Source organism: Ctenopharyngodon idella, chromosome 11, assembly GCF_019924925.1.
Source record: "Ctenopharyngodon idella isolate HZGC_01 chromosome 11, HZGC01, whole genome shotgun sequence".
Taxonomy (NCBI): domain Eukaryota; kingdom Metazoa; phylum Chordata; class Actinopteri; order Cypriniformes; family Xenocyprididae; genus Ctenopharyngodon; species Ctenopharyngodon idella.
Genome location: NC_067230.1, coordinates 717,814 through 743,318, shown reverse-complemented (window position 1 = coordinate 743,318; position 25,505 = coordinate 717,814). Strand labels below are relative to the sequence as shown.

The 25,505-nt window shown below is 40.6% G+C and overlaps 2 protein-coding genes across 4 annotated transcripts in view; both read left to right on the top strand.

Moving 5' to 3' along the window:
- Window positions 1-1,458: 1,458 nt before the first annotated feature.
- On the top strand, window positions 1,459-7,890 carry elavl1b (ELAV like RNA binding protein 1b). Of its 3 annotated transcripts, none has more exons than XM_051912981.1 (8): window positions 1,459-1,626; window positions 2,182-2,247; window positions 2,994-3,056; window positions 3,196-3,373; window positions 4,610-4,713; window positions 5,481-5,634; window positions 5,723-5,948; window positions 6,102-7,890. In XM_051912981.1, exons 2-8 carry the CDS (start codon window positions 2,212-2,214, stop codon window positions 6,424-6,426), a joined length of 1,086 nt encoding a protein of 361 aa, XP_051768941.1. In that variant the 5' UTR covers window positions 1,459-1,626; window positions 2,182-2,211; the 3' UTR covers window positions 6,427-7,890. The 3 variants fall into 3 exon arrangements, with proteins under 3 accessions (XP_051768941.1, XP_051768940.1, XP_051768942.1); XM_051912980.1 differs by having other exon boundaries at window positions 3,193-3,373; XM_051912982.1 differs by lacking the exons at window positions 1,459-1,626; window positions 2,182-2,247; window positions 2,994-3,056; window positions 4,610-4,713 and having other exon boundaries at window positions 3,193-3,373.
- A 9,908-nt stretch (window positions 7,891-17,798) lies between these two features.
- LOC127522709 (mucin-2-like) overlaps window positions 17,799-25,505 on the top strand; it is a 230,830-nt gene continuing 223,123 nt past the window's right edge. The window contains exon 1 of the mRNA XM_051912959.1: window positions 17,799-17,910. The gene's annotated coding sequence lies outside the window, so the exon portion shown is untranslated. The remainder of the gene's footprint in view (window positions 17,911-25,505) is intronic.

The following is a 25,505-nucleotide window of genomic DNA, read 5'->3' as shown; positions in this document are numbered from 1 at the left end:
CATGATAATTCTTGTAGCACGTGTCCAACCTCAAATGACTAATGTCGGTGATTGCAGTTAAGGATAAGTTTAGACAAATAACAGTATACAAGACATACAAGAGTTCATGGCAGCTCAATGTCAAAGAAAAGAAAAACTCAAAAACAGCTCATTTTCTGGTATCATTATACACTACAATACATATTCTATAATTACAAACAAAACTAAATCATTAGGTTCAACATCAATATTCCTAAAATCAAAATACACAATTATCAGTAATCACTGTGTTAACAAGAAAAGTTTTAACTTCTTTTGAAAGCATTTTTTATTATTTTCCAGCAACAAAAATCCTGGTAATGAGTTCCATGCCACCATAGCACGATAAAACACTGACCGCTGTATTTGGTGAGTTCTGCATAAAGGCAGCACACATCGCATCTCACCTGTTTGTCTAGTGCAATAATTATGTGTATCTGAAAAAAAGGACAACCCACTATAAATTATTTCTGGAGTTTTTGATACAATAATATTTCTCATAAATGTTACTAAGAAATACTTAAGTCTAATTTTTACAGTTAACCAAGCCAAACTATCATGCATAGCAGTCACACTGGTTCTATATGGAAAGCCCAAAACAATTCGGGCTGCTTTATTTTGAGCAACCTGAAGTCTGTGTAAATTGTTTTCACTTGTATTTGACCAAACAACTGAGGCATAATCCAAATGAGAAAGCACTAACGACTGAACCAGTTGTTTTGTTGTCCAACAAGGAATGAACTTCCTACAGTGTCTAATAATGGCCATACTTCTATCCATTTTTTTTGTAAAATTTGGTTTATTTTAGTAATAAAAAAATAGTCTACAGTTGCTATATTGTGACAAAATGACACAAAATTACACACACACACACACACACACACACAAAATGGTCAAAAGATTGATCATCCATGTATGCAAAAAATCTTTAATATAGAAATCTTTCATAAACCACATTTCGCCTTCTCGAGCTATAAGCTACAAGTCTTAAATAAAAAATGATGCTCTTCAAAATGTGAATATATATGAGTAAAATGTTTCCATACGTCTATGCAGGTTCTCGGGGGGAAAAAAACCCAAAACGATTTACGGAAGTCAAGCATGCAGCATTATTTTTTTATTTCTCATTATCTCGACATAAGTTGTTTTCTCGTGATCAATAAATTAAAAAGTAGCTGCGATCACGAGAAAACAAGAAAGAAAAAAATAAAATAATGAATGGCCTCTTAGGCTTCTGTACTTTTTTGGTTGTATAATTAAAAGACACCTAAAAGACACCTATCCCGGTTTGAAAATGCCCCAAAATTCCCCCTGCATCCCAATGTGCATACCATGTGCATACTATCCACCCTATCTGCCCTAAGTAGTGAATATTACTAATGTCACATACTATTTAGGATGGATAGTATGCACAATGAGAATGAGACGTTGGACTTGTCTCCTCCAGGCAGGAGGAGGCGTGGCTTCACTTCCGCTTGAATGCGACACATCCGAGCGCAACCCAGTCTTGATCGGCGTGTGCGAAGTAGAGCAGATCTTCGCTTTGTTATCTGAACGTTTTTTTTTTTACTCGTTTTTTGACGACGGTCGAGGACGAAGGAAACCAAGGTAATGTTTTTGTGCTGAAAATGATGCCATTCTTGTTATAAATTGTGTGAATTATTTTCTTTGAATATGCGGACAGCACGCTCTCACAAACGCACATGAGCGTTCGCTGGTAGCTTTGATGGTAGCATTGATGATAGCAGGCCTCAAAAGAGCGGCCTGAAGCGATAAAAGTACCATTATAACTGGCAAAACGAATTTAGGTAATAAAATAACAAATATATGTCTGGATAATGACACTATTGGAACGTTGTTATTTAGGTATTTATTTGTAACGATCGGTGCTGTCCATGCAGCTTAGCTTAGTTTAGTTTGCAGCTTAGCCTAGCATACATGGAAAATTAGCTCTTCTTAATTGTTTTGTTTGTCGGGGAACGAAGTATACGAATAAACGTTTATTTCAGTGTAGATAGTGGACTTGAGTGATTTTCGTCCGTAAGCCAGTGGAAACATGGTGGAAAATTTGAAATGCTCTGAATAGATTGATGTGCGGTTTGTAATAAAGCAATGTTTGTCCTGGCGCTCTAATAAAGCGGCGTCTTACAATTTCTCTTTCAGAATAAAATCTTGAAGCTGTAAAGTGTCTACATGGCCGTCAGAAGAGGACACATAAGGTATTTAAAAGTGAGTATTTATTTATGATCTACTCTTATATTTTCTTCAATTAAATGCGAGTTACCGTATAACATTTCAAAATCAATATGTTGCTACTATCGATATATTAAGACTATTTATGTTGCCCATTGAGCAGTGGTTGTTTATTATTTATTTGATCGATAATTGGGAAGAATTTTAGTGATGAATCTAGTATTTATATACAGTGAAATTTCGGCAACCGAAAATATTCGGCCTAAAAAAATTAATTGGTGGTTTGGAGGGCCGACAACGTGACCGAAACTGTGATGTTTAATTGGAGCATCTCTGATGCGTTTTAACAGTGTGATTACGCAACGTGGATAAGCTACCACAGGTAAACATGTAAGCTGTATAACTATGAATGCACTTCATCATGACCCAAAATGATGCCAGAGTAGCAATATGTAACATTTGTTTGGCAGAAATATCAAGAGGCAGCTTGTTGCTCAAGAACTTGACTGGTTTAATTTATCATTTGCTAACACAATCCCCTGAACAGCATACCAATTACCGAAACGTTATTTTAAATTTTTTGGTTGTATGAAAACCTTTAGGTACAATCATTTTGGTGCATCAATAACTTTCTTAGGTCCTGTTATAAGATTAAACTTTATTGATATTTTGTGTACAAGTATAAATCCCAGGAATTGCGCTTAGCAGCATCTAACCAAAAGTCCAAATAGCATTATATTGCATAGTGTTATTAGGTCCATATTTGTATCTTGTTGCTGCAGGTTTGTGAGGTTCAGAACCAGGGTAATGACAGAGACTCACACAAGGGTGCCAGCTCAGTAAAGGTAAAATTGGCCATTATTTTTGTCTGTAGACTAATGCTGGATATCATTGATCATTTTACTTGCACTTCATTTTTGTTTCAGTTTAAGTGTGCCAGTGTAAATTTAATTTGGAAACAATACATGCTGTTCTGTGAAGCAGGAAGTATACGATATGCCGAACGGTTATGAGGACCACATGGGCGATGAGCCTAGTGATGCAAAAACCAACCTGATTGTCAACTACCTGCCCCAGAACATGAGTCAGGAGGAGCTCCGGAGTCTCTTCAGCAGCATTGGTGAAGTGGAGTCGGCCAAACTCATAAGAGACAAGATGGCAGGTACGTCTCACCGAGCTCAACACAATAAGTTTGTGGAATTCTTTTCTGTAATAACTATATATGAAGACAAAGGCAGGTTTTATTTTAGTTATTTTTTCATACGTAGTTGTTTATTACTAGCACTGTTTTTCTTTCCCAGTCACTTATTTTTTTTTTTTTTTTTTTTGTAGTTATATAGGGGATGTTTTTCATTTAAGAATTATTCTTTTTTTTTCTTTTGATATTAAAACATCCTTGTTTAACTTTTGAGCAATTTATTGAAGCTTGGGTCAGGGTTTGTGGCAGAATTTCACTGTCCACTGTGGTATGTTTTATGCTGTAATATACATTTTGCTCACTTATTTTATTTTATTTTTTCTTTTATTTGAAATGGAATAAAGATGGTACTGGCCTGATTAAATTTTATTGAGCTTTTGATTAGACTTGCACACTTGTTTTTCTGTAAAGGGTTTTCCCAAATTTTTTTTTTTTTTTTTTTTTTTTAAAGTTTGGAGATTGCAAAAATCTCAACTCATTTGACATTTTGAAAACTTCTCAGTATTTTAATGGTGTGGGCATCCTGTTTTACGTGCACAGTGTAAATGTTTTTTTTTTTGCTTATTGTTTGTTTTTTGTTTGTCATTTTTGTTTTCCTATTGTTTGAGGACAATTATCAATTTCCAGTTGAAGTGTGGAGATCCTGGAGTAGCCAAATGATGTCAGTCTGGTGCCATCTTCATGCATCTTTGCCATTAGCTTTTTTTTTTTTTTTTTTTTTCCTGCCCACAGCATCTCACCATCTGTGGATTTTCGTATTTTTTAGAAATGTGATGTATAGTTGACGTTTTGAATGTACATTCTGTATTTTATTTACTTAAATGCCTACTAATGTTGGTTTTTTTTTTTGTTTTTTTTTGTTTTTTAATATATATTTGTTTTTTATTTTTATTTTTGTTTTAAGGAGGTGAAGGAAGGTATTTTTTTATTCTTAGAAACTATTCTATAAAGATTGTTTTTGATGTTTGGCTTTTATTTCTGTATCCTAACTGTTTCTTTGTCTGATGTCAAACTTAATGATATTTGATGAACGTGTAACTGTGTTTGTTTTTTTTGTTTTTTGTTTTTTTTCCCCCACAATTGTTATTCACAAGATTAGCTTGTATTATGTTTCTTTTGTCCAGAAAGAGTAGTCTGCAGGATGTGGACGAACATTTGTTATTTTTATTTTTGTTTTTTTTCCCCTTTTGTTTTCTCTAGGCCACAGTTTAGGGTACGGATTTGTTAACTATGTTAACCCTAGTGATGCAGAAAGGGCAATCAATACACTCAATGGCCTGAGACTACAGTCTAAAACTATCAAGGTAACGTGCTAAGAGGTGTTTTTGTATCATGTGTTAAATTTTAGATGCCATGTTAATCTAGACTCAAAGCAGTAAAGGACAACGTTCCAGTCCTACCTGCTTTCTGTGAGGAATGATATTATTTTTTTTTTTCCCACATGAGTTTCTACTATTCGTTTTTTTTTTTTTTTTTTTTTTTTTTCATTTGTTTGCTTTCAGTTTCTTTTTCTTGACATTTGAAGTCTCTAGACTTTGGCCCTTTGTAATCTGTATGATTGGCTGTCTAAGCATGGTTTAATTTCGGTACAGAATTATACTGAAGTCAGTGACCTTTTTCATTTTAAAGTTCAATTAAGATCAATCTGCTATTTTCATTTTTCTTGTGAGGATGTGGTGTAGAAATGGAGGGGTAAATGTTAGTAGTCATTTTCTTGAGTATGAGATTGTGCCGAACAGAAGCCCTGCATTGAAGTCCCAGAGTTTTTTTTTATTTTGCTTTGAGCATTGTAGTTTAATTCAAATTGAAAGCTGTCTTTTTTGTTTTGTCTTTTGTGTTGTAGGCATAGACTACAAAAATGTTTTAAACCTATGAACTACAGAATTTTATATATATATTTTTTTTTGTTGTTGTTTTCATTTGTAAAAATTTGTGGTTCCACTTTGGCTGCACGAAGGAACTACATTGTTCCATCAGTAATGGGGGCAAATATGATGGCTTATTTATATATAAATTTTTATAATTCATCCATGAAGGGGTCTTTGATGTGATTTTTCTCTATTTAAATCAGGTCTCATATGCCCGGCCAAGCTCTGACAGCATCAAAGATGCCAACCTTTACATCAGCGGTTTACCCAAGACCATGACACAGAAGGATGTAGAGGACATGTTTACCCAGTATGGTCGTATAATAAACTCACGTGTACTGGTCGATCAGGCCTCGGGTAATGGTTTTTAAACTGCCTTTTGCAACTTATTATTTTGAATGTAGTCTGGCTCTCAACTTTTTTTGGGGTTTCTTACCTGTGTCAGGTCTGTCACGTGGAGTTGCATTCATTCGTTTTGATAAGAGGTCTGAAGCGGAGGAAGCCATCAAAGATCTTAATGGATCCAAACCTGTTGGTGCCTCTGAACCAATCACAGTGAAGTTTGCTGCCAATCCAAACCAGACCAAGAATTCCCAGCTGCTCTCTCAGCTCTACAACACTCAGTCCCGTCGGTTTGGAGGGCCTGTTCACCACCAGGCACAGCGCTTCAGGTGAGGAAACGGGATTTAGGAAATATTAAAATATTGTCCTTCATTCTGTATGTTGTAATTTTTGCATTGGATGTTCTTGATACTTGGCTGTTTGTGAGAAAAGCCTTTATCTGTCCTAGAGTTGCTCTCCTGATTAATCTCCTGCTTTCACAGGTTTTCACCCATGAGTGTTGACCATATGAGCGGTGTCTCTGGTATGAATGTGGCAGGAAGTTCTTCCTCTGGATGGTGTATCTTCATCTATAATTTGGGTCAAGATGCAGACGAAGGCATCCTGTGGCAAATGTTTGGTCCATTCGGCGCCGTCACCAATGTCAAGGTCATCCGTGACTTTAACACCAACAAATGCAAAGGGTTTGGGTTTGTTACCATGACAAATTATGAGGAGGCAGCAATGGCTATTGCCAGCCTGAATGGATACCGCTTGGGAGACAAAGTTCTACAAGTGTCATTCAAATCCAGCAAGTCTCACAAGTAAAGGGACTTTATTTTTGTCATGAGAATCTGAAAGTTAATTGAGGTTTCTTCTAAAGGTTTCAGTTATTGTTGACTCTCTACATAAGCATACTCATACATCCATGTTTGGGGTGTAATATATTTGTGCTAGTGTTTTACTATGGGGTTACGCAAAAGCTAGAAATTTGCAAAAGTGATTTGTCCCTGATGACTGGCATTTGTGAAACCCTGGACAGATATTTCTGAGGATCCCTTTTTTTTTTTTTTTTTTGTTTGTTTGTTTGTGCACACTTTTGGGATGCCTTAAAGATGTCATGGCATTGTTGCTCTTCTAACCCCCTTTCGCTGAATCACAATGGACTTGTTGGTCCCATTTTCTTTATTATAATGTGAAAGCTTTTAGCTTTTTTTTTTTTTTTTTCTCCCCTCTCCTCGTCACTACGAACTATACATCCTCACCTCGTCTAGATCTTTGTAAATAGTAACTAGGCCACCTCTTCAGTGTTTCAGCTCACCCATCTGTAAGGTAAAAGAACATTGGAAGGACCAAAGAACTTGGAGTGTAAAGCATACGCCTTTAAGTGTTTTAGTTTTCCTGTTTGGAAGTTAAAAATTCAAACAGCAAGTATTGTCATTTATGTCAAGTTTTTTTGTTTTTCCACCACTGTAATGTGGTGTTTTTTTTTTTTTTGTTTTTGTTTTTTTTTAAATTGCAAGTTATTTGGTTTCATATTAAAACTTTTGCATTTAACAGCGCATTACTCTTCATGGTTTGTTTATATTTGGAAGGTGGTTCAGGAGCATTTTAAAAATTTGGTTTTATGTGTTTTTTCTTTTTTTAAACCATTATATTCACTCCCCGCTCTGTAAGGTCTGGGAAGTTTCTGGATAAATGGATTGAGACTAGTAGGAGCAGAGTTGTTAGGCACATGGCTGCAGGTTGTTAATATAGATATGGTTAGATCAGTGTTCACTTACATATTTGCTTGCAGAATTAAAATTAATCCATTTTAGTGTAGTGTTTTACTCTGTACGTAGTCAGTCTCTAAATGCAGCTTTGTACATTTTAATGTGAAATTTGGATCTGCTTTGAGACCTTGTCATGTAAAGGCCACACAAAGATGAAGAATTACATTTAATTGTTCTCTAGATATCTACTAGTACACATCCTGTTGCAGACCAGCACTATATTTGTGTGCATGTTCATTTATGACAATATGTTTGACAATAATTATGTGTCATGCTTTGGGTCTTGATTGATAATGTGACAAAGTCCTGTAGCATGATGATCCATGTATATCATTTGAATAAATACCATTGTTTTGTCATAATGTATTTTTACTTTAATTATGATTTTAATTGTACTTCTATGGTTGAGAGTTGGTTTAAAATTCTGGTTTTCTTTATGGTTGTATGTTGAAGATACATTACCTATTTTAGTTGTACAGATGAGACTGAATTTGAAATATAATTTGATTGACATGAACTTGGAGTATAAGAATGTTTCTTTTTAGTAATCTAGTTCATAAGTCCTGAATTATGCTTGATACGTTTTAGTACTTTGTGTGGATGGGACTTATTTTTAAGAAATAAAATTATAAAGTGTTAAAATAGGCTTGTAGGTTTAGGTGAACCTTGGGAATTTGTCACAAGGGTTTGAGTCAAAAGCAGAGCTGGCCTTTGCGATTCGAAGGCCCGTTTCAAAGAAACAGTTGGAGGCCCCCCAATGAGGGGAAAAAAAAAAAAGATTGTCTGTTATATTAAACTCAACTCTTAATAGTCTATTTATTAACGGCACAGTATGTTTTTTCTCCGCTATAGGGGTCCCTAAACTCTTCAAAACAATAACAAAGGCGTAGATTGATGACGCAGTGAATGAGCATGGGCTCACTGAACTTGTCGTGCTCATAGAACAGTGCCGCATGCAAGTCTCAGGGGATATAAAGGAATGAGGACATTTAATTCTACCAAAATACTACTAATACAGGTCAGTTTATTTGACAAATTAAAATTGTGAGGTAACGCAGCACTGTTTCACTTGGTCTTACACTATCATACTAAACTGCATTGAAAGTTGTAATGTTATTCTATGTATTAGTTTGTTGGCTTTATGAGACTAACAATAAGCTAGATCAACATTAGAATATCATGCTGATGATATTCTAACATTTCATTGTGGTTAGTTATATTAGTCTTACGTAGCCTACATTTGCTTACCTTGTTTAACAATGTGCAAGAGCGGCGTCGAGTTCTGTCAAGTCAAAGTTGTTGCAAAGCTCTCACCATCTCGGAAACGCCACGCCGATGTTGTTCCTTGTTTTATTTCTTTGTCCCAAAGTTAGCTTGCCATGGTCCATAATGTTTGAACGAAACAACAGCGTACCGCTAGACGTTACGCAGCCGTCCACGTCTATTTCCCTGGTTACTGTGCAGTACAAGGAATCCAGGGATAACGCAGATATTACGTCATTGACAGGCGCCAAATGACAAGAGGAGGGACGAGCACTATTTAAAATTGTGAATTTCTCTGAATTTACAAATTCTTGTAAACATTTAGGATAATGAAAGTACACAGCTGAGCGAAATATATAAAACTGTGCAAGTGGTTTTTGGATATTTTAATATAAAAATTTTACATATTGTGCCTTTAACGCCTTCTATCTCTTTAACCAGAACTCGTTTCAATCACGACCGAAATCAAAAACCGCATTCCATCTTTGCCTCTCTCAGCCCCATCGGCTATAATAAAATGATACATTTAGGCCCGGTTTCAAAGACAAGGCTTAGGCTAAGACAGGATTAGGCCTTAGTTGAGTTAGGGTATTTAAGTAGCTTGTATAAAAGTAACCTAGAAAAAAACTTACTGGTGTGCATCTTGCGACAAAACAATGGCTCTGACATATTTTAATATATGTCAGTGCAAGTTACTTTCAGTTAAAAAAGCTCAAACATGCATTTTAGTCTGGGACTAACTTAAGTACGGTGGCCAAGAGAGCTCAACGCGCTGCAAATGGGGAAAACACATGCAAATAGAAAAAACACCAGCAAATAAAGAAAACATCTTCATCAGTTTGACAACACATGTGCTGCAAAGTTCACAACACAAGCAAATACAGAAACGCGCTGCAAAAGTTCACAACACATGCAAATACAAAAACGTGCTGCAAATAGGCCTGCTCACAATGCACATACGATCAGGATGTTAAGATAAACAAAAAACTCACCTTTCAGGTGCACACCACTGAAGAGTAAACATTGAACAAGAAGCGGTCCCAGCCAGGTTCGTCACTTGTTGGTGTCCCTTTAAAACATTTTCGTTGTGGTCTGTGCCAGTCCCGGAGCCAGGACAAACGATTTGGGATAAATTTGCATAAAAAAATATTATTAATAAATTATTCATAATAAATAATATATTTTTTAATAATTTACTTGATTTTATGTCTTAAATCCCAGTCAATTATTCATTGCAGAAAGTGAAACTAAAAACTCAGCGAGTCAACATGTTATGATAACACTATTTAACCTTAATTTATTTTCTTAATATTTCTTTTTTGGCCCATATGTAGTGAAAAAAATGAAGAGATGTAGGTGTTAAACAAGTTTTTTTTGTTGTTTTTTTTTAGGAGGAGTTAGCTAATCTTATTACAGCGCGTCGGTAATGCGTTATGCTATAAATTATTGTGGGGCAAATTAAAATATTAATTTAATTTTAAAAGTAGCCTAATCATCATCATCATCATTCAGATCATCGCAGAGGGGGGCTTGCAATCACCGGGCCTGGTATGTGCTATTTGCAGCGTGTTTCTGTATTTGCATGTGTTGTGAACTTTTGCAGTGCATTTCTGTATTTGCTTGTGTTGTGAACTTTTGCATCGTGCTTCTGTATTTGCATGTGTTGTGAGTATTTGCAGCACGTTTCTGTATTTGCATGTGTTGTGAACTTTTGCAGAGCGTTTCTGTATTTGCTTGTGTTGTGAACTTTTGCAGCGTGTTTCTGTATTTGCTTGTGTTGTGCGTATTTGCAGCACATGTGTTGTCAAACTGATGATGTTTTCTTTATTTGCTGGTGTTTTATCTATTTGCATGTGTTTTCTCAATTTGCAGCGCGTTGAGCTCTCTTGGCTACTGGACTTAAGCCTTATCTATGAAACCGGGGGTATAACGTGAAACTAAAACCACCAGTAGGTCGCGGCAGATCATTGTCTTACAGTTTTTTCAAATTACTTACACAATAAAGTGGTACTTAAGGCCCACGCAGTAAATCGGGGCTTAGCCTAAATCTAGTTTGTCCAACGACATTTTAATTTGGCGTTAACAGCTTTATTGACATGCAGTGGTGGAAAGAGTACTGAAAATTTGTTCAAGTACAAGTACTGTTACATTGTTGAAATAATACTCAATTACAAGTAAAAGTATTGGTGTCAAAAAAGTACTCGAGTAAAAGTACAAATTACTCTTCTCAAAAACTACTCAAATTACTAATTACTTTTTAGCCGGTGATATTTAATGAATTACCAAACAATATTCAATCAAATCATAGATTTAAGTACAAAAAAGCTACTTTCAACAAAACACTTTCACCTTATTCATGAAGTGCATGAATTAGTGGTCACGATACTGGAATTTCTCGTGACAGTAATCAATTTGAAAGGAGCGGTTTAATTCAAGCCTTCTGAAGAGACGCGTCTGCTTTATATGATGAAAGATTTTAATTTAGGCTTTTGTTCACATATTTAAACATTGATCAATTGCCATTACAATAATCTCACTTAAACATTTGCTCACTCTGTGTATTTGTGTCTTTACAATAGGGTAACTGCACAAGAAAGCTTGATTTCAAACTGAATTTACAAAAAAGACAAGTAAACAGTCAGTAATAAAATAAGAAAATAAAACAAATTAGCTCAATTCAGTTGAGGTATACGAAATATAACAACACAGAATTTTTATATGCCGTGTATCTTAAAGGGTTAGTTTCACCCCAAAATAAATCATTAGTGGAATGGAGCAGGCTCGTGGAGTGGATCGCCCTCTTGTAGTGGAACGGGCTCGTGGAATGGAGCAGTCTCGTGGAGTGGATGGCCCTCTTGTAGTGGAACAGGCTCGTGAAATGGAGCGGGCTCGTGGAGTGGATCGCCCTCTCGTAGTGGAACGGGCTCGTGGAGTGGATCACCCTCTTGTAGTGGAATGGAGCAGGCTCGTGGAGTGGATGGCCCTCTTGTAGTGGAACGGGCTCGTGAAATGGAGCGGGCTCGTGGAGTGGATCGCCCTCTTGTAGTGGAACAGGCTCGTGGAATGGAGCGGTCTCGTGGAGTGGATGGCCCTCGTGGAGTGGAACGGGCTCGTGGAGTGGATCGCCCTCTTGTAGTGGAGCGGGCTCATGGAGTGGATCACCCTCTTGTAGTGGAGTGGGCTCATGGAGTGGATCGCCCTCTTGTAGTGGAGTCCGGAGAGGGCTCGTGTAGTGGATGGAGTGGATCGCCCTCTTGTAGTGGAGCGGAGCGGGTTTGTGGAGTGGATCGCCCTCTTGTAGTGGAGCGGAGCGGGCTCGCGGAGTGGATCGCCCTCTTGTAGTGGAACGGGCTTGAGTGGAGCGGGCTCGTGGAGTGGAGCGGGCTCGTAGAGTGGAACGGGCTTGTGGAATGGAGCTGGCTCGTGGAGTGGATGGCCCTCTTGTAGTGGAACGGGCTCGTGGAATGGAACGGGCTCGTGGAGTGGAGCGGGCTCGTGGAGTGGATCGCCCTCTTGTAGTGGAACGGAGTGGGCTCGTGGAGTGGATCGCCCTCTTGTAGTGGAACGGAGCGGGCTCGTGGAGTGGATCGCCCTCTTGTAGTGAAGCGGGCTCGTGGAGTGGATCGCCCTCTTGTAGCGGAGTCTGGAGCTGGCTCGTGGAGTGCATCGCCCTCTTGTAGCGGATCGCCCTCTTGTAGCGGAGTCTGGAGCTGGCTCGTGGAGTGGAACGGGCTCGTGGAATGGAGCTGGCTCGTGGAGTGGATCGCCCTCTTGTAGCGGAGCGGGCTCGTGGAGTGGATCGGGCTCGTGGAGTGGATCGCCCTCTTGTAGTGGAACGGGCTAGTGGAATGGAGCGGTCTTGTGGAGTGGATGGCCCTCTTGTAGTGGAACAGGCTCGTGAAATGGAGCGGGCTCGTGGAGTGGATCGCCCTCTCGTAGTGGAACGGGCTCGTGGAGTGGATCACGCTCTTGTAGTGGTGCGGGCTCGTAGAGTGGATCACCCTCTTGTAGTGGAATGGAGCGGGCTCGTGGAGTGGATCGCCCTCTTGTAGTGGAATGGAGCGGGCTCGTGGAGTGGATGGCCCTCTTGTAGTGGAACGGGCTCGTGAAATGGAGCGGGCTCGTGGAGTGGATCGCCCTCTTGTAGTGGAACAGGCTCGTGGAATGGAGCGGTCTCGTGGAGTGGATGGCCCTCTTGTAGTGGAACGGGCTCGTGAAATGGAGCGGGCTCGTGGAGTGGATCACCCTCTTGTAGTGGAGCGGGCTCATGGAGTGGATCGCCCTCTTGTAGTGGAGTCCGGAGAGGGCTCATGTAGTGGATGGAGTGGATCGCCCTCTTGTAGTGGAGCGGAGCGGGCTCGCGGAGTGGATCGCCCTCTTGTAGTGGAGCGGAGCGGGCTCGCGGAGTGGATCGCCCTCTTGTGGAGCGGAGCGGGCTCGCGGAGTGGATCGCCCTCTTGTAGTGGAACGGGCTTGAGTGGAGCGGGCTCGTGGAATGGAGCTGGCTCGTGGAGTGGATGGCCCTCTTGTAGTGGAGTGGGCTCGTGGAATGGAGCGGGCTCGTGGAGTGGAACGGGCTCGTGGAGTGGATGGCCCTCTTGTAGTGGAACGGGCTCGTGAAATGGAGCGGGCTCGTGGAGCGGGCTCGTGGAGTGGATCGCCCTCTTGTAGCGGAGCGGGCTCGTGGAATGGAGCGGGCTTGTGGAGTGGAACGGGCTCGTGGAGTCTGGAGAGGGCTCGTGGAGTGCATCGCCCTCTTGTAGCGGATCGCCCTCTTGTAGCGAAGTCTGGAGCTGGCTCGTGGAGTGGATCGCCCTCTTGTAGTGGAACAGAGCGGGCTCGTGGAGTGGAGCGGGCTCGTGGAACGGAGCGGGCTCGTGGAATGGAGCGGGCTCGTGGAGTGGATCGCCCTCTTGTAGTGGAGCGGGCTCATGGAATGGAGCTGGCTCGTGGAGTGGATCGCCCTCTTGTAGTGGAACGGAGCGGGCTCGTGGAGTGAATCACCCTCTTGTAGTGGAGCAGGCTCGTGGAGTGGAGCTGGCTCGTGGAATGGAGCTGGCTCGTGAAGTGGATCGCCCTCTTGTAGTGGAACGGAGCGGGCTCGTGGAGAGGGCTCGTGGAGTGGATCGCCCTCTTGTAGTGGAACGGAGCGGGCTCGTGGAGAGGGCTCGTGGAGTGGATCGCCCTCTTGTAGTGGAACGGAGCGGGCTCGTGGAGAGGGCTCGTGGAGTGGATCGCCCTCTTGTAGTGGAATGGAGCGGGCTCGTGGAGCGGATCGCCCTCTTGTAGTGGAGCGGAGCAGGCTCGTGGAGTGGATCGCCCTCTTGTAGTAGAACGGAGCGGGCTCGTGGAGTGGAACGGGCTTGTGGAACGGAACGGGCTCGTGGAGTGGAACGGGCTCGTGGAATGGAGCTGGCTCGTGGAGTGGATCGCCCCCTTTTAGAGTGGAACGGAGCGGGCTCGTGGAGTGGATCGCCCTCTTGTAGTGGAGCGGGCTCGTGGAATGGAGCTGGCTCGTGGAGTGGATCGCCCTCTTGTAGTGGAACGGAGCGGGCTCGTGGAACGGAGCGGGCTCGTGGAGTGGAACGGGCTCGTGGAATGGAGCTGGCTCGTGGAGTGGATCGCCCTCTTGTAGTGGAACGGAGCGGGCTCGTGGAGTGGATCGCCCTCTTGTAGTGGAGCGGGCTCGTGGAACGGAGCGGGCTCGTGGAGTGGAGCGCCCTCTTGTAGTGGAATGGAGCGGGCTCGTGGAGTGAATCGCCCTCTTGTAGTGGAATGGAGCGGGCTCGTGGAGCGGATCGCCCTCTTGTAGTGGAGCGGAGCGGGCTCGCGGAGAGGATCGCCCCCTTGTAGTGGAACGGGCTTGTGGAATGGAGCGGGCTCGTGGAGTGGATCGCCCTCATGTAGTGGAGCGGAGCGGGCTCATGAAGTGGATCGCCCTCTTGTAGTGGAACAGGCTCGTGGAATGGAGCGGGCTCGTGGAGTGGATCGCCCTCATGTAGCGGAGTCTGGAGCGGGCTCGGCCACAGGAGCGGAGTCGGCCACAGGAGTGGAGTCTGGAGCGGGCGCGGCCACAGGAGCGGAGTCTGGAGTGGATTCTGGCTTCCAGGTCAACCCCTCGTATTCTACGAGTATGCCAAGGGGCACAAGTGTGGGAGCCAGAATCTTGCGTGGCGGCGGCCATCTTACGTCGAAGCTCTGGGACGGCGGCCATCTTGTGACTTCGGGGATATTCAGGCAGGCAGGAATGGACAGAGTCGCTGGAGGGGTATGTGGAGGGAACTGGCGTAAGGTGAGCTGACCAGGCCACGTGTGTTTCTGATGGGGCTGGACAAGGAGAATACTTTTTCTCTTTAACTTCTTCTACTTCAAAATTAGAACCATTTAAATAGAGAATCAGATTAATAGACTCAACTAGAGAGAAATAACAGGCAGGTTCGCTATAGCGAATCATATCCTTGTCCAGACCCATCAGAAAACATGCATTAAGAGGAGCTTCTGGCCAGCCCACCAAACAAGAGAGCTCGGAAAACTCCTCCACATACCTCTCCAGTGGACGACCATTCTGCTGGAGACTCCACAGACAGTCCACCGCTGAGATGTTATTAGTGGGACCAGCTGGAGAGATTGGGAGGAGGAAGAGACCCATGAAGCTGCTGTCCTTACGGTGTTGGTCCGTTCTTCTGTTACGGACAGAGAAGTCGGAGACAACAGGAATACAATAGGGTGGTATTTATTGGATCGACAGCAGGTATAAACAAGGATGCAGGTAAGTGAATGGCAGATATAGACTTGGGTGAATGGTAAGATGAATATTGATACTGTCCTTTGTGCTTTGCAGGAATGATGATCGTGGAAGGTGCTCACTGGAGAGTGGTATGGAGGGATGACGGTGACCGGGAGACAAACACACAGATGAAGTCACAGGAGGATACAGGGAAGACGCTGGAGTGGAAGTAGTGAGTATAATAAGGGTCCTAGTGGTAAGTATAAAGAGAGTCCTTAAGCAAACAAGAACGGACCACATACTGAGGTGAGTGGTGTGCTTATATACTGCTGTGATGAAGTGTAAATGGCTTTCAGGTGTGGGTGATTACTGATCAGGAGGGGTGATGAGGAAGTGAGTGCAGGTGTGGGCCAGGGAGGATGATGGGAGATTGAGTCCAGAGCTGACGGGAACTGTAACAATTACAGGGATTCCGGTAAACGTATCGGTTGAAGATAACAAATGCAAGAGTAAATGAAGTCAGACGTCTAAAAATAAACAGGAACGGAAATATGCAAGATAGTCTTTCGGTTATGGTCAATTTTGATCAGGAAAAACTCCCGGAAAAAGTGTACATTGGATTCATGTGTTATGACGTGAGGTTATATATACCCCCTCCAGTTATGCAGAAGTAGCAAAGAAGGTTCCATGGAATGTAACAATGGTTAGACAATCTGAAGTTAGGAGCAAAGAAATTAATAAGTGTCAAGGATGTGATAAGTTGAAAAAGGAAACTCTGATTGTGAAGAAGAATGATTTTGTACTGTTCCCGGCAGAGATAATAAACTGTTCTGCTCAGACAAAAAGCCGAAATGAGAGAATCAAAATAATTGTCAAATCTGCAGAGAAGTATCTAGATGTAAAAGGGCTGCTATGGGAGACAGTTAGAGACTCCCTTAATGAAGAGAAACAATCTTCTCAGGCATGTGCTGGATCATCTTAATGTTTTTGACCATACTACAGTGGAATGCAAGGAGTTTAATTGCAAACAGCCAAGAGTTTAAGAAATACGTTGATAATTTAATAGAGAAACCTAACGTAATACGTATTCAGGAAACATGGTTGAAACCACAATTGGATTTTATAATAAAAGGATATAATGTAATTAGAAGAGATAGAGAATCTGGCAGAGGGGGAGGAATAGCTACATTTATACAAAATGGGATGAAATATAAGGTAGTACAAATAAATAAAGATTATGAATCAATTATAAGTAAGATATGGACTGAAAGAAGGTGTATAGATATTATTAATTACTATAATCCATGTGAAAAATTAAGTAAAATCATTTTAGAAGCTGTTGTTGGTCCTTTGTATGACAATGTAGTATGGTGTGGTGATTTTAACTCTTATAATTCATTATAGGGAAGTAATAATACTGATGTGAATGGCCAACTTATTGAGGAATTTATTGATGATAATTATTTGGTGTGTATTAATAATGGAGAGGGAACACGATATAATAGTATACAAAATACAGAAACGGCACTTGACCTGACATTTGTATCTACTGTAATAGATACAATATAACTGTGACTACAGTTGGTACAAAGATATGTTATGAAAAAGAAAAGAGAAGTCTTAGATGGAAATTGGAGAAGGTAAATTGGGGAGTTTTTCAAGTAATATGTGGAAATAGATGTATGACTCTACTAGAGGAAAACCAGATGGATGTAAATCAGGTTATCCGTGGTGCATTAAAAAGCATTAAAAGTCATTAAATGGATTTTGCGAAAATTAAGGCCTTAAATGGCATTAAAAAGCATTAAATTTTATTTCTACAGGCATTACATTTTTTTAGATAGTTTTGAAGAAAAATAATACTACCAGTTTATTTTGAATAAAGCCTAAATAATTAATAACTTTGATTTGCTGTTGCAAAATATGTACATTGGTGTAATACGCACACGGAACCAGTTTCGGTAATTGCCTCTGGCCGGTGCAAAATTGCCTTAATGCCGGTTTGGACAGTGGCGGGCTGAGACATGAGCCGTTTCTCAATATGCGTACTTGTGTTCTTGTGGACTTGTGAAACGTCATCAGTCGCTGTCCAAGTACTGTTCCAATTCAAAGTTCACATCTAGCCAAGTACAGTTCAAATCCCCGGATGTGTTCTTGATCCGCCCCTTTTATCGAGGATGCATCGAGAGGTGACTTGTCAAGTCAAGTCAAGTCACCTTTATTTATATAGCGCTTTTTATAATGTAGATTGTGTCAAAGCAGCTTTACATTGATAACTGGTACATTGTTTGGCTGCACAGCAGCTCTTAAAGAATAGTGTCAATGCAGGCAGATCAAAGCACTGTTGAATATCAAATGTCAAGTCAAGTGTCCCCAACTAAGAAAGCCAGAGGCGACAGCGGCAAGGAACCCAAACTCCATCAGGTGACATCAGGTGGCAGACAAGTGGCAAATTGGTGTTAAAATGGAGAAAAAAACCTTGGGAGAAACCAGGCTTAGTCGGGGTGCCAGTTCTCCTCTGGCCAACAGTGCTTTGTTACAATTCAGGTTGCTATCATAAGTCCAATAGGATTGCAACATTAAAAGTATTTATTTCAGTTCCATCCAATTGAGGATCGTATTCATCACGCCGGTATGGACGGTTGTTGAGGAACTGTGTCGTGGCTGTCGTGTCGATGAGGCCCTCACAGTGGATGATCTAGTTGACTCAATCTCTGCTGATACATCAGGGCTGCGTTGTCGTCGTGTCAAGGTGCAGGTCCTTGGTCTCACCTGGATACGGCCCGGATCCGGCTGACTACGGTGAACCTCGGGATAAACAGAAAGACTAATATTAGCGTAGATGCCATTCTTCTTCTGATGTAACGAGTACATCAGGTGTTATAGGAAGTGTTCCCGGTTCCGGCTGACCTAATTTATGCAGCCTAATAATCCTTTAACGGATTTGAAAATATAAATTGGTAATGTATTATGTGTATGCCAGGTTAAAGAGATGCGTTTTTAGTCTAGATTTAAACTGACAGAGTGTGTCTGCTTCCCGAACAATGCTAGGAAGATTGTTCCAGAGTTTAGGTGCCAAATAGGAGAAGGATCTACCACCTGCAGTTGATTTTGATATTCTAGGTATTATCAGCTGGCCTGAATTCTGAGATCGCAATAGACGTGAAGGACTATAATGAATTAGGAGCTCGCTCAGGTACTGGGGAGCTAAACCATTTAGTGCTTTGTAAGTAATTAGCAAGATTTTAAAATCTATACGATGTTTAACAGGAAGCCAATGCAGTGTTGACAGAACTGGGCTAATATGGTCATACTTCCTGGTTCTAGTAAGAACTCTAGCTGCTGCATTTTGTACGAGCTGTAGTTTATTTATCAGGCGAGCAGAACAACCACCCAGTAGAGCATTACAGTAATCTAGCCTTGAGGTCATGAACGCATGAACTAACTGTTCTGCATTTTTCATTGAGAGCATATGTCGTAGTTTAGATATATTTTTAAGATGGAAGAATGCGGTTTTACAGATGCTAGTAACATGGCCTTCAAATGAAAGATTGGTATCAAAGAGCACACCCAGGTTCCTAACTGACGACGAAGACTTAACAGAGCAGCCATCAAGTGTTAGACAATATTCTAGGTTATTACGTGAAGAAGTTTTTGGTCCAAAAATTAGAATCTCTGTTTTTTCTGAATTTAGTAGTAGGAAATTACTGGTCATCCAATTTTTTATATCAGCTATGCATTCCGTTAATTTTGTGAATTGGTAAGTTTCGTCAGGGCGCGAAGAAATATAGAGCTGAGTATCATCAGCGTAACAGTGAAAACTAACGCCATGCTTCCTAATGATATCTCCCAAGGGTAGCATGTACAGAGTGAACAGTAACGGTCCTAGTACTGAGCCTTGTGGTACTCCATATTGAACTTGTGATCGATATGACATGTCTTCGTTTACTACTACAAACTGATAACGGTCAGATAAGTATGATTTGAACCATGACAATGCAATTCCACTAATGCCAACATAATTTTCGAGTCTATTTAAAAGAATATTGTGATCAATAGTGTCAAATGCTGCACTAAGATCCAGTAACACTAATAGAGAGATACAACCACGATCTGATGATAAGAGCAAATCATTAGTAACTCTAATGAGAGCAGTCTCAGTACTATGGTACGGTCCAAATCCTGACTGGAAATCCTCACAGATACCATTTCTTTCTAAAATGGGACATAGCTGTGATGATTTTTCCTCAGGGACACTACAATGCACTATCTGACACGATACTGTAGTAGACGGTTGCATGGTTATTATTTTTTCTCTAATATTATCAATCTTGCAAGTAAAGAAGTTCATAAAGTCATTACTGCTGTGCTCTTTGGAAACATCAGAAGTTAAAGCTTTATTTCTTGTTAATTTAGCCACTGTATCAAATAAATACCTAGGGTTGTGTTTATTTTCTTCTAAGAGTTTTGAAAAATAGGCAGATCTAGCAGATTTTAAGGCCTTTCTGTACTCAATCATTCTCTCTCTCCACGAAATACGAAATACTTCTAGTTTTGTTTTCTTCCAGCTGCGCTCCATTTTTCTGGCTGCTAACTTTAGGGCCCGAGTGTGGTCATTGTACCATGGCATTGGATTAATTTCCTTAATCTTTTTTAAACGCAAAGGAGCAACTGAGTCTAATGTGCTGGAAAAGACAGAGGCAATAGTTTCTGTTGCAACATCGAGGTCTTCTAAGCTGTCTGGTATGCTAAGGCGATGAAAATGATCAGGAAGATTATTTATAAAGCAATCTTTAGTGGTAGAAGTGATGGTTCTACCATATTTATGGCATGGAGGCAGTTTAGCCGCCTTGACTAAATGTAGTATACACGAGACTAGATAATGATCTGAGATGTCGTCACTCTGCTGCAGAATTTCAACAGCATCAATATCGATTCCATGTGACAATATTAGATCTAAAGTATGATTACGACAATGAGTGGGTCCTGACACATGTTGTCTAACACCAATAGAGTTTAGAATATCTGCAAATGCCAATCCTAATGCGTCTTTTTTATTATCTATATGAATATTAAAATCACCAACAACAAGGACTTTATCTGCAACTAGTACTAACTCGGATAGAAAGTCAGCAAATTCTTTGATAAAGTCTGTATTGTGTCCTGGTGGCCTGTATACAGTAGCCAGCACAAATGTCAACTTACATAATGTTACGTAAAGTACCATAGTTTCGAAGGAATTATATTTGAAAGACTTCTGACTAATACTGTAAATATTACTATAGATTACAGCAACACCTCCCCCTTTGCCTTTCTGACGGGCATTGTGTCGATAATCATAACCTTGAGGACTAGACTCATTTAAAGTAATGTAATCGTCCGGTTTTAGCCAAGTTTCTGTCAAACACAGCACATCTAGATTATTATCTTTGATAATATCATTAACAATAAGTGATTTTGAAGAAAGGGATCTAATATTTAACAACCCGAGTTTTATCATTTGTTTAGCATTATTATCTCTATTTTTTATTTGTTGAACATCAATTAAATTTTTACCATTAAATGGGTTTGGAAGTTTTTTGTTTTTACTAATTCGGGGTACAGACACAGTCTCTATTTGAAAATATCTAGGTGTAAGAGTTTCTATGTGTTGAGAGTTATCTGAATTTTCTGACTTCTGTAACGTGAGGCAGCTAGCAGACGGTCGGTTTAGCCAGTCTGTCTGCTTTCTGACCTGGGCCCCAGTTTGTCATGTTTCAGTTCTAAGACTATGTGCCATATTACTAGAGAGAAGAGCAGCACCATCTCGGGAGGGATGAATACCATCTCTTTTTAACAGGTCAGGTCTGCCCCAAAAACTTTTCCAATTGTCTATGAAACCTATATTATTTTGCGGACACCACTTAGACAGCCAGCCATTGAGTGATGATAATCTGCTAACTATCTCATCACTCCGACGAACAGGAAGGGGGCCAGAGCAAATTACTTCTCCTGACATTGTACTTGTGAGTTCACACACCTCTTTAACGTTAATTTTAGTGATCTCCGACTGGCGAAGTCGAACATCATTAGTGCCGACGTGAATAATAATCTTAGAGTATTTACGATTAGCATTAGCCAGCACTTTTAAATTTGCTTTGATGTCAGGTGCTCTGGCTCCCGGCAAACATGTGACTATGGTGGCTGGTGTCTCTATTTTCACGTTCCGTGTAATAGAATCGCCAATAACTAGGGCACTTTCAACAGGATTCTCAGTGGGTGTATCACTGAGTGGGGAGAACCTGTTTGATGTTCTTATTGTAACGGAAGAGTGGTGTTTTCCGCGGCTAGGCCGCCTCACCGTTACCCAAGTGCCCTGCTGCGCGGGCTCTACAGCCGGAACCAAACAATGTACAGAGTTCACTAAGCTAGTCGCATCCAAAACAGTATCTGAAGCCCTTGCATTCTTACTATCCTCGATTAAAGTTTGGATGCGTGTCTCTAATTCTGAGATTCTCTCTGTCAGCCTGACTATTTCCCTACATTTATGCCATGTAAATCCCTCGTCGCTGACAGAGAGAGCTATGGTAAACATGTGGCAAATGGAACAGGTAGCAATGCTGGGAGAGGATGACATGACTCACCGTGTTTGTAGACTGATCCGACTTACCACAGCTGTTTGAAGAACGCGTTGAAAAAGGAGCGCGCGAGAGACTGTTAACAAGTTAACAAGCTAGCGCTGCAAATGCAAATGCGTTGTAACAGCGATTTAGATTCAAATATTACAAGCTAGCGACGTCAGATTAGTGTGGTAGGCAATATTACATATAAGGTAATAAAAAAAAAGCAACAATGAATAAAAGTAAGAGATTCAAAACAAAGCTATACGGATTTACAGACGCAAACCAATCTGAGCAGCGAGGCAGACAGACAGGAGCAATCGAGCGAGGCCAGACTTGAGACAGCCAGGTATCCCAGAATGCATCTTGCACTAACCAGCAAGCGTCAATAGTAAAGGAGAAAACCCGCATAATTTAAACATATTACTGTTATTATGTCATGATATGTAGTTTTAAGAGTCTTTCAGGCGAAAATGTACTGGTTTAAAGCTCAAATTTGTGGTTTATTGATAAAGATAGTGCCTTTCTGTCAATTTGATCTGACGTTGTCGGAGTTGTGAGATCCAGGCGATCACCGGACGCTCAGCGCTCATGTAACCAGCTAAGAACAGCCTTACCTGGCTAGTCCTTCTGACGTTTGCCGCTGGCTCCGTTTTGGCTGAGGGCAACGTGACGTTTCATAACTTTATATATGGCTATTTAACTTTTGTATCCTACTAAAGCGTTGATTTTTTTACGCTTGACTGAGTTTATTTCTTATTGTATATTCTTATACCTTTTTATAATGGCTATGATCATTAAAACTGACATTTAACAAAAAGAGACAGGGTTGTGTTTTATGTTATATTTCATTTCATTACAGTGAAGATAATCAGAGTATGCACAAATATTATGTTTAATATTTTTGAAATGTAAACGAAAAGAGGCAGGGTTGTTTAATATTTCGTTTTGTTATAAATATATGCAGACATTGCAGATAATCAATCACTCGTTGCCTGAGGCTATTAATATGTTTTTGTTTGTTTATTTGTTTTTGTTTTTTAAATAAAACGAAAAGAGGCAGAGTGGTGTGTTATAACACATTTCGTCTCAGGGTACGCACAGAACTAGTACCCCCCTCCCTCCCTCCCTCCTTCCTTTTTGTTGTTGTTGTTGTTGTTGTTGTTGTTGTTGTTGTTGTTGTTGTTGTTGTTTTGCTGTCCGCAAAACGCTATTGAATCAATTATTGCGTTGGTGGGAACGATCTAATGCTGTCCAAATCGACTGATCGACTGTCTTTTTCCTGTTCACGCACTTAGAGAAACTGATTCACATTTTTTAACATTATCTCTGAGCGGCTTTGTCCCGAAATGTGCATACGTATTGTTGTCAGAGAAACGTGATTAACGAACAACAAAGCCTCACTTTCTTTCCATTCATGTGAATGCTTCACTTTGCGTGTCGGAATGTTTGAACCCAGACCACTACGAAGTTCAAATCCATTTACTAACATTTTAAATAGCCTATATAACAAAAAATATATTACACTGTGATATGTTCTGTTTATTTGTGCTTAATGGATAAAACAACGGAGCTGCGCACTCGGGTTTATGGCTGCTGTAAATTTTACCCGTCACAAGATGGCACTGTTTTCGACACTCTTAATGCTCTGAAACTTTTCCCGAAACATTCAGAGAAAAGCTTCAAATATTTAATCGGTTTCATTTCTCCATCCCTACTCAATAGTTTTAGGCCTTTTCCAAATGTTTCAAACAAGTTTAGTTGTTTTAGAGAGCGTTTAAACATGTTTAAGCTTGTTTTGTTAAATCTGTAGTAATATTTTTTTTTGTGGAAAAAGTGACGAAACTAAACTATCCAATCATATTTCTTTTCACCCATATCCCCCACGCCCACCCATGCACGCACATAAACACATTTGACTTTACAACACACAAACGCACACCTTTATTTATTCTCATTCTCTCTTGCTTTCTTAATATGTCATGAGTGTACACAGAAAGATTTTAATAATCAATTTAAAAATTATGTAAAAAAAAAAAAAAAATAAAAACGGCATTAATTAGCGCCCTCTCATGGTACGCACAGTGCGTACAGCCGTACGGCTGCAGGCGCCACTGTACAGAGATAACCGGAGAAGCCAAAGCGAGCTGAGTGACGTTATCAAGTATGCTGCTGTGCCATTTGTAGAATCACCGGACTTGTGTTCTCCCGTCCACGGGAGTCCGTTCTCCTGAGTCGAACTAGTCAAGTCTGAACTACCAAGGACGCAAGTCCGAACTTTGCGAACTTGGTTTTGAGAAACGCCTATGGAGACGGAAGACTGCATCAGTGTTGTCAACTTAGCGCCTTTTCAGGCCCTTTTGCAATTTTTTTTTCTAAGAAAGCGCGTTGTGGCGAATATAGCGACTTGTTAACCTGATATAGCTTCCGAGACCCACCGGTACTACTGCACGAGCGTGAGATCTTGCTTTCCTGCCGCAGGCGCACCTCTCTGATTCAGCAGCGCATTCAGTTGAAGATGTGCGCTCTGCCAGAGAACAAATAAAATAGATACTATTGCTTCTAACCTGAGTGATCATTTTACGTGTACATAGCCAAAATCACAGCAAATGTCTTTATCTTATGTGTATGGTGATTTCTGTCAGACAACGTCTCGATTATAAATCAGGATTTTAGTGCTTATGTAACATGTCAGGGCTCGACATAAACGCTTGTCCAGGATAAGTGTATTTTTTTTGAAGGGGCAAGTGAAAGAGAATTTTACTTTCCCGGCCGGGCAAGGACCTGATTAAAACGTCAATACCAAAAAAAAAAAAAAAAAAAAAAAAAAAAGTGTAAGTGGCGATCAATAGTGGATAATAATAGTCTGTATAATGTACTGACGGTAAGGTTGCGCTGTTGAGGCTCGCGCAGAAATGGAAACATGAGCGAAGCACACACAAAAAGAAACTCGGTTAAACATACTGCGGTAAATATTAAAAATGTGGAGTTTTTATAACTTGATACTGGTAAGCAAAATCACACGACCAAGAATGCTGTTTTCCTAAATAGGCTACCATCACGATTAAAAACGTGACACTGATTTCATTGAACACAGTTCAATTAACAAGTAGTTAATATTAAGTCACTTTCATTTTAGAAGGAACATTGACTGTTTTTGTTCTATTTTAGCAGCAAAAATAGTTTCAAACAAAGATCACAGCAGAACCAAAGCGCAACACTCAGCCTTGTTTTCTTTACTGAATGATTCAGCGTTTTGAACGAATTGGTTGAGTCAAAGATTAAATGACCCATTCATAAACAATTGCCGCATTCTTGATTGAATCAGCCAATGGAATGAATCGTTTGAATAAATGACTCAATGACTCACTCATTAAGACAGTTACTTGCTGCCACCTACTGGTGGTTTAGTTTTCATTTTTAAAAGTATCATTTTCCCCCCAACATTTCTTATTTGTATTTTCAAAAAATATTTAACACAATCCCATAACATTATTTAATGCAGTTGTTATCCATCACAAATATGCAGATTTACATAATTAT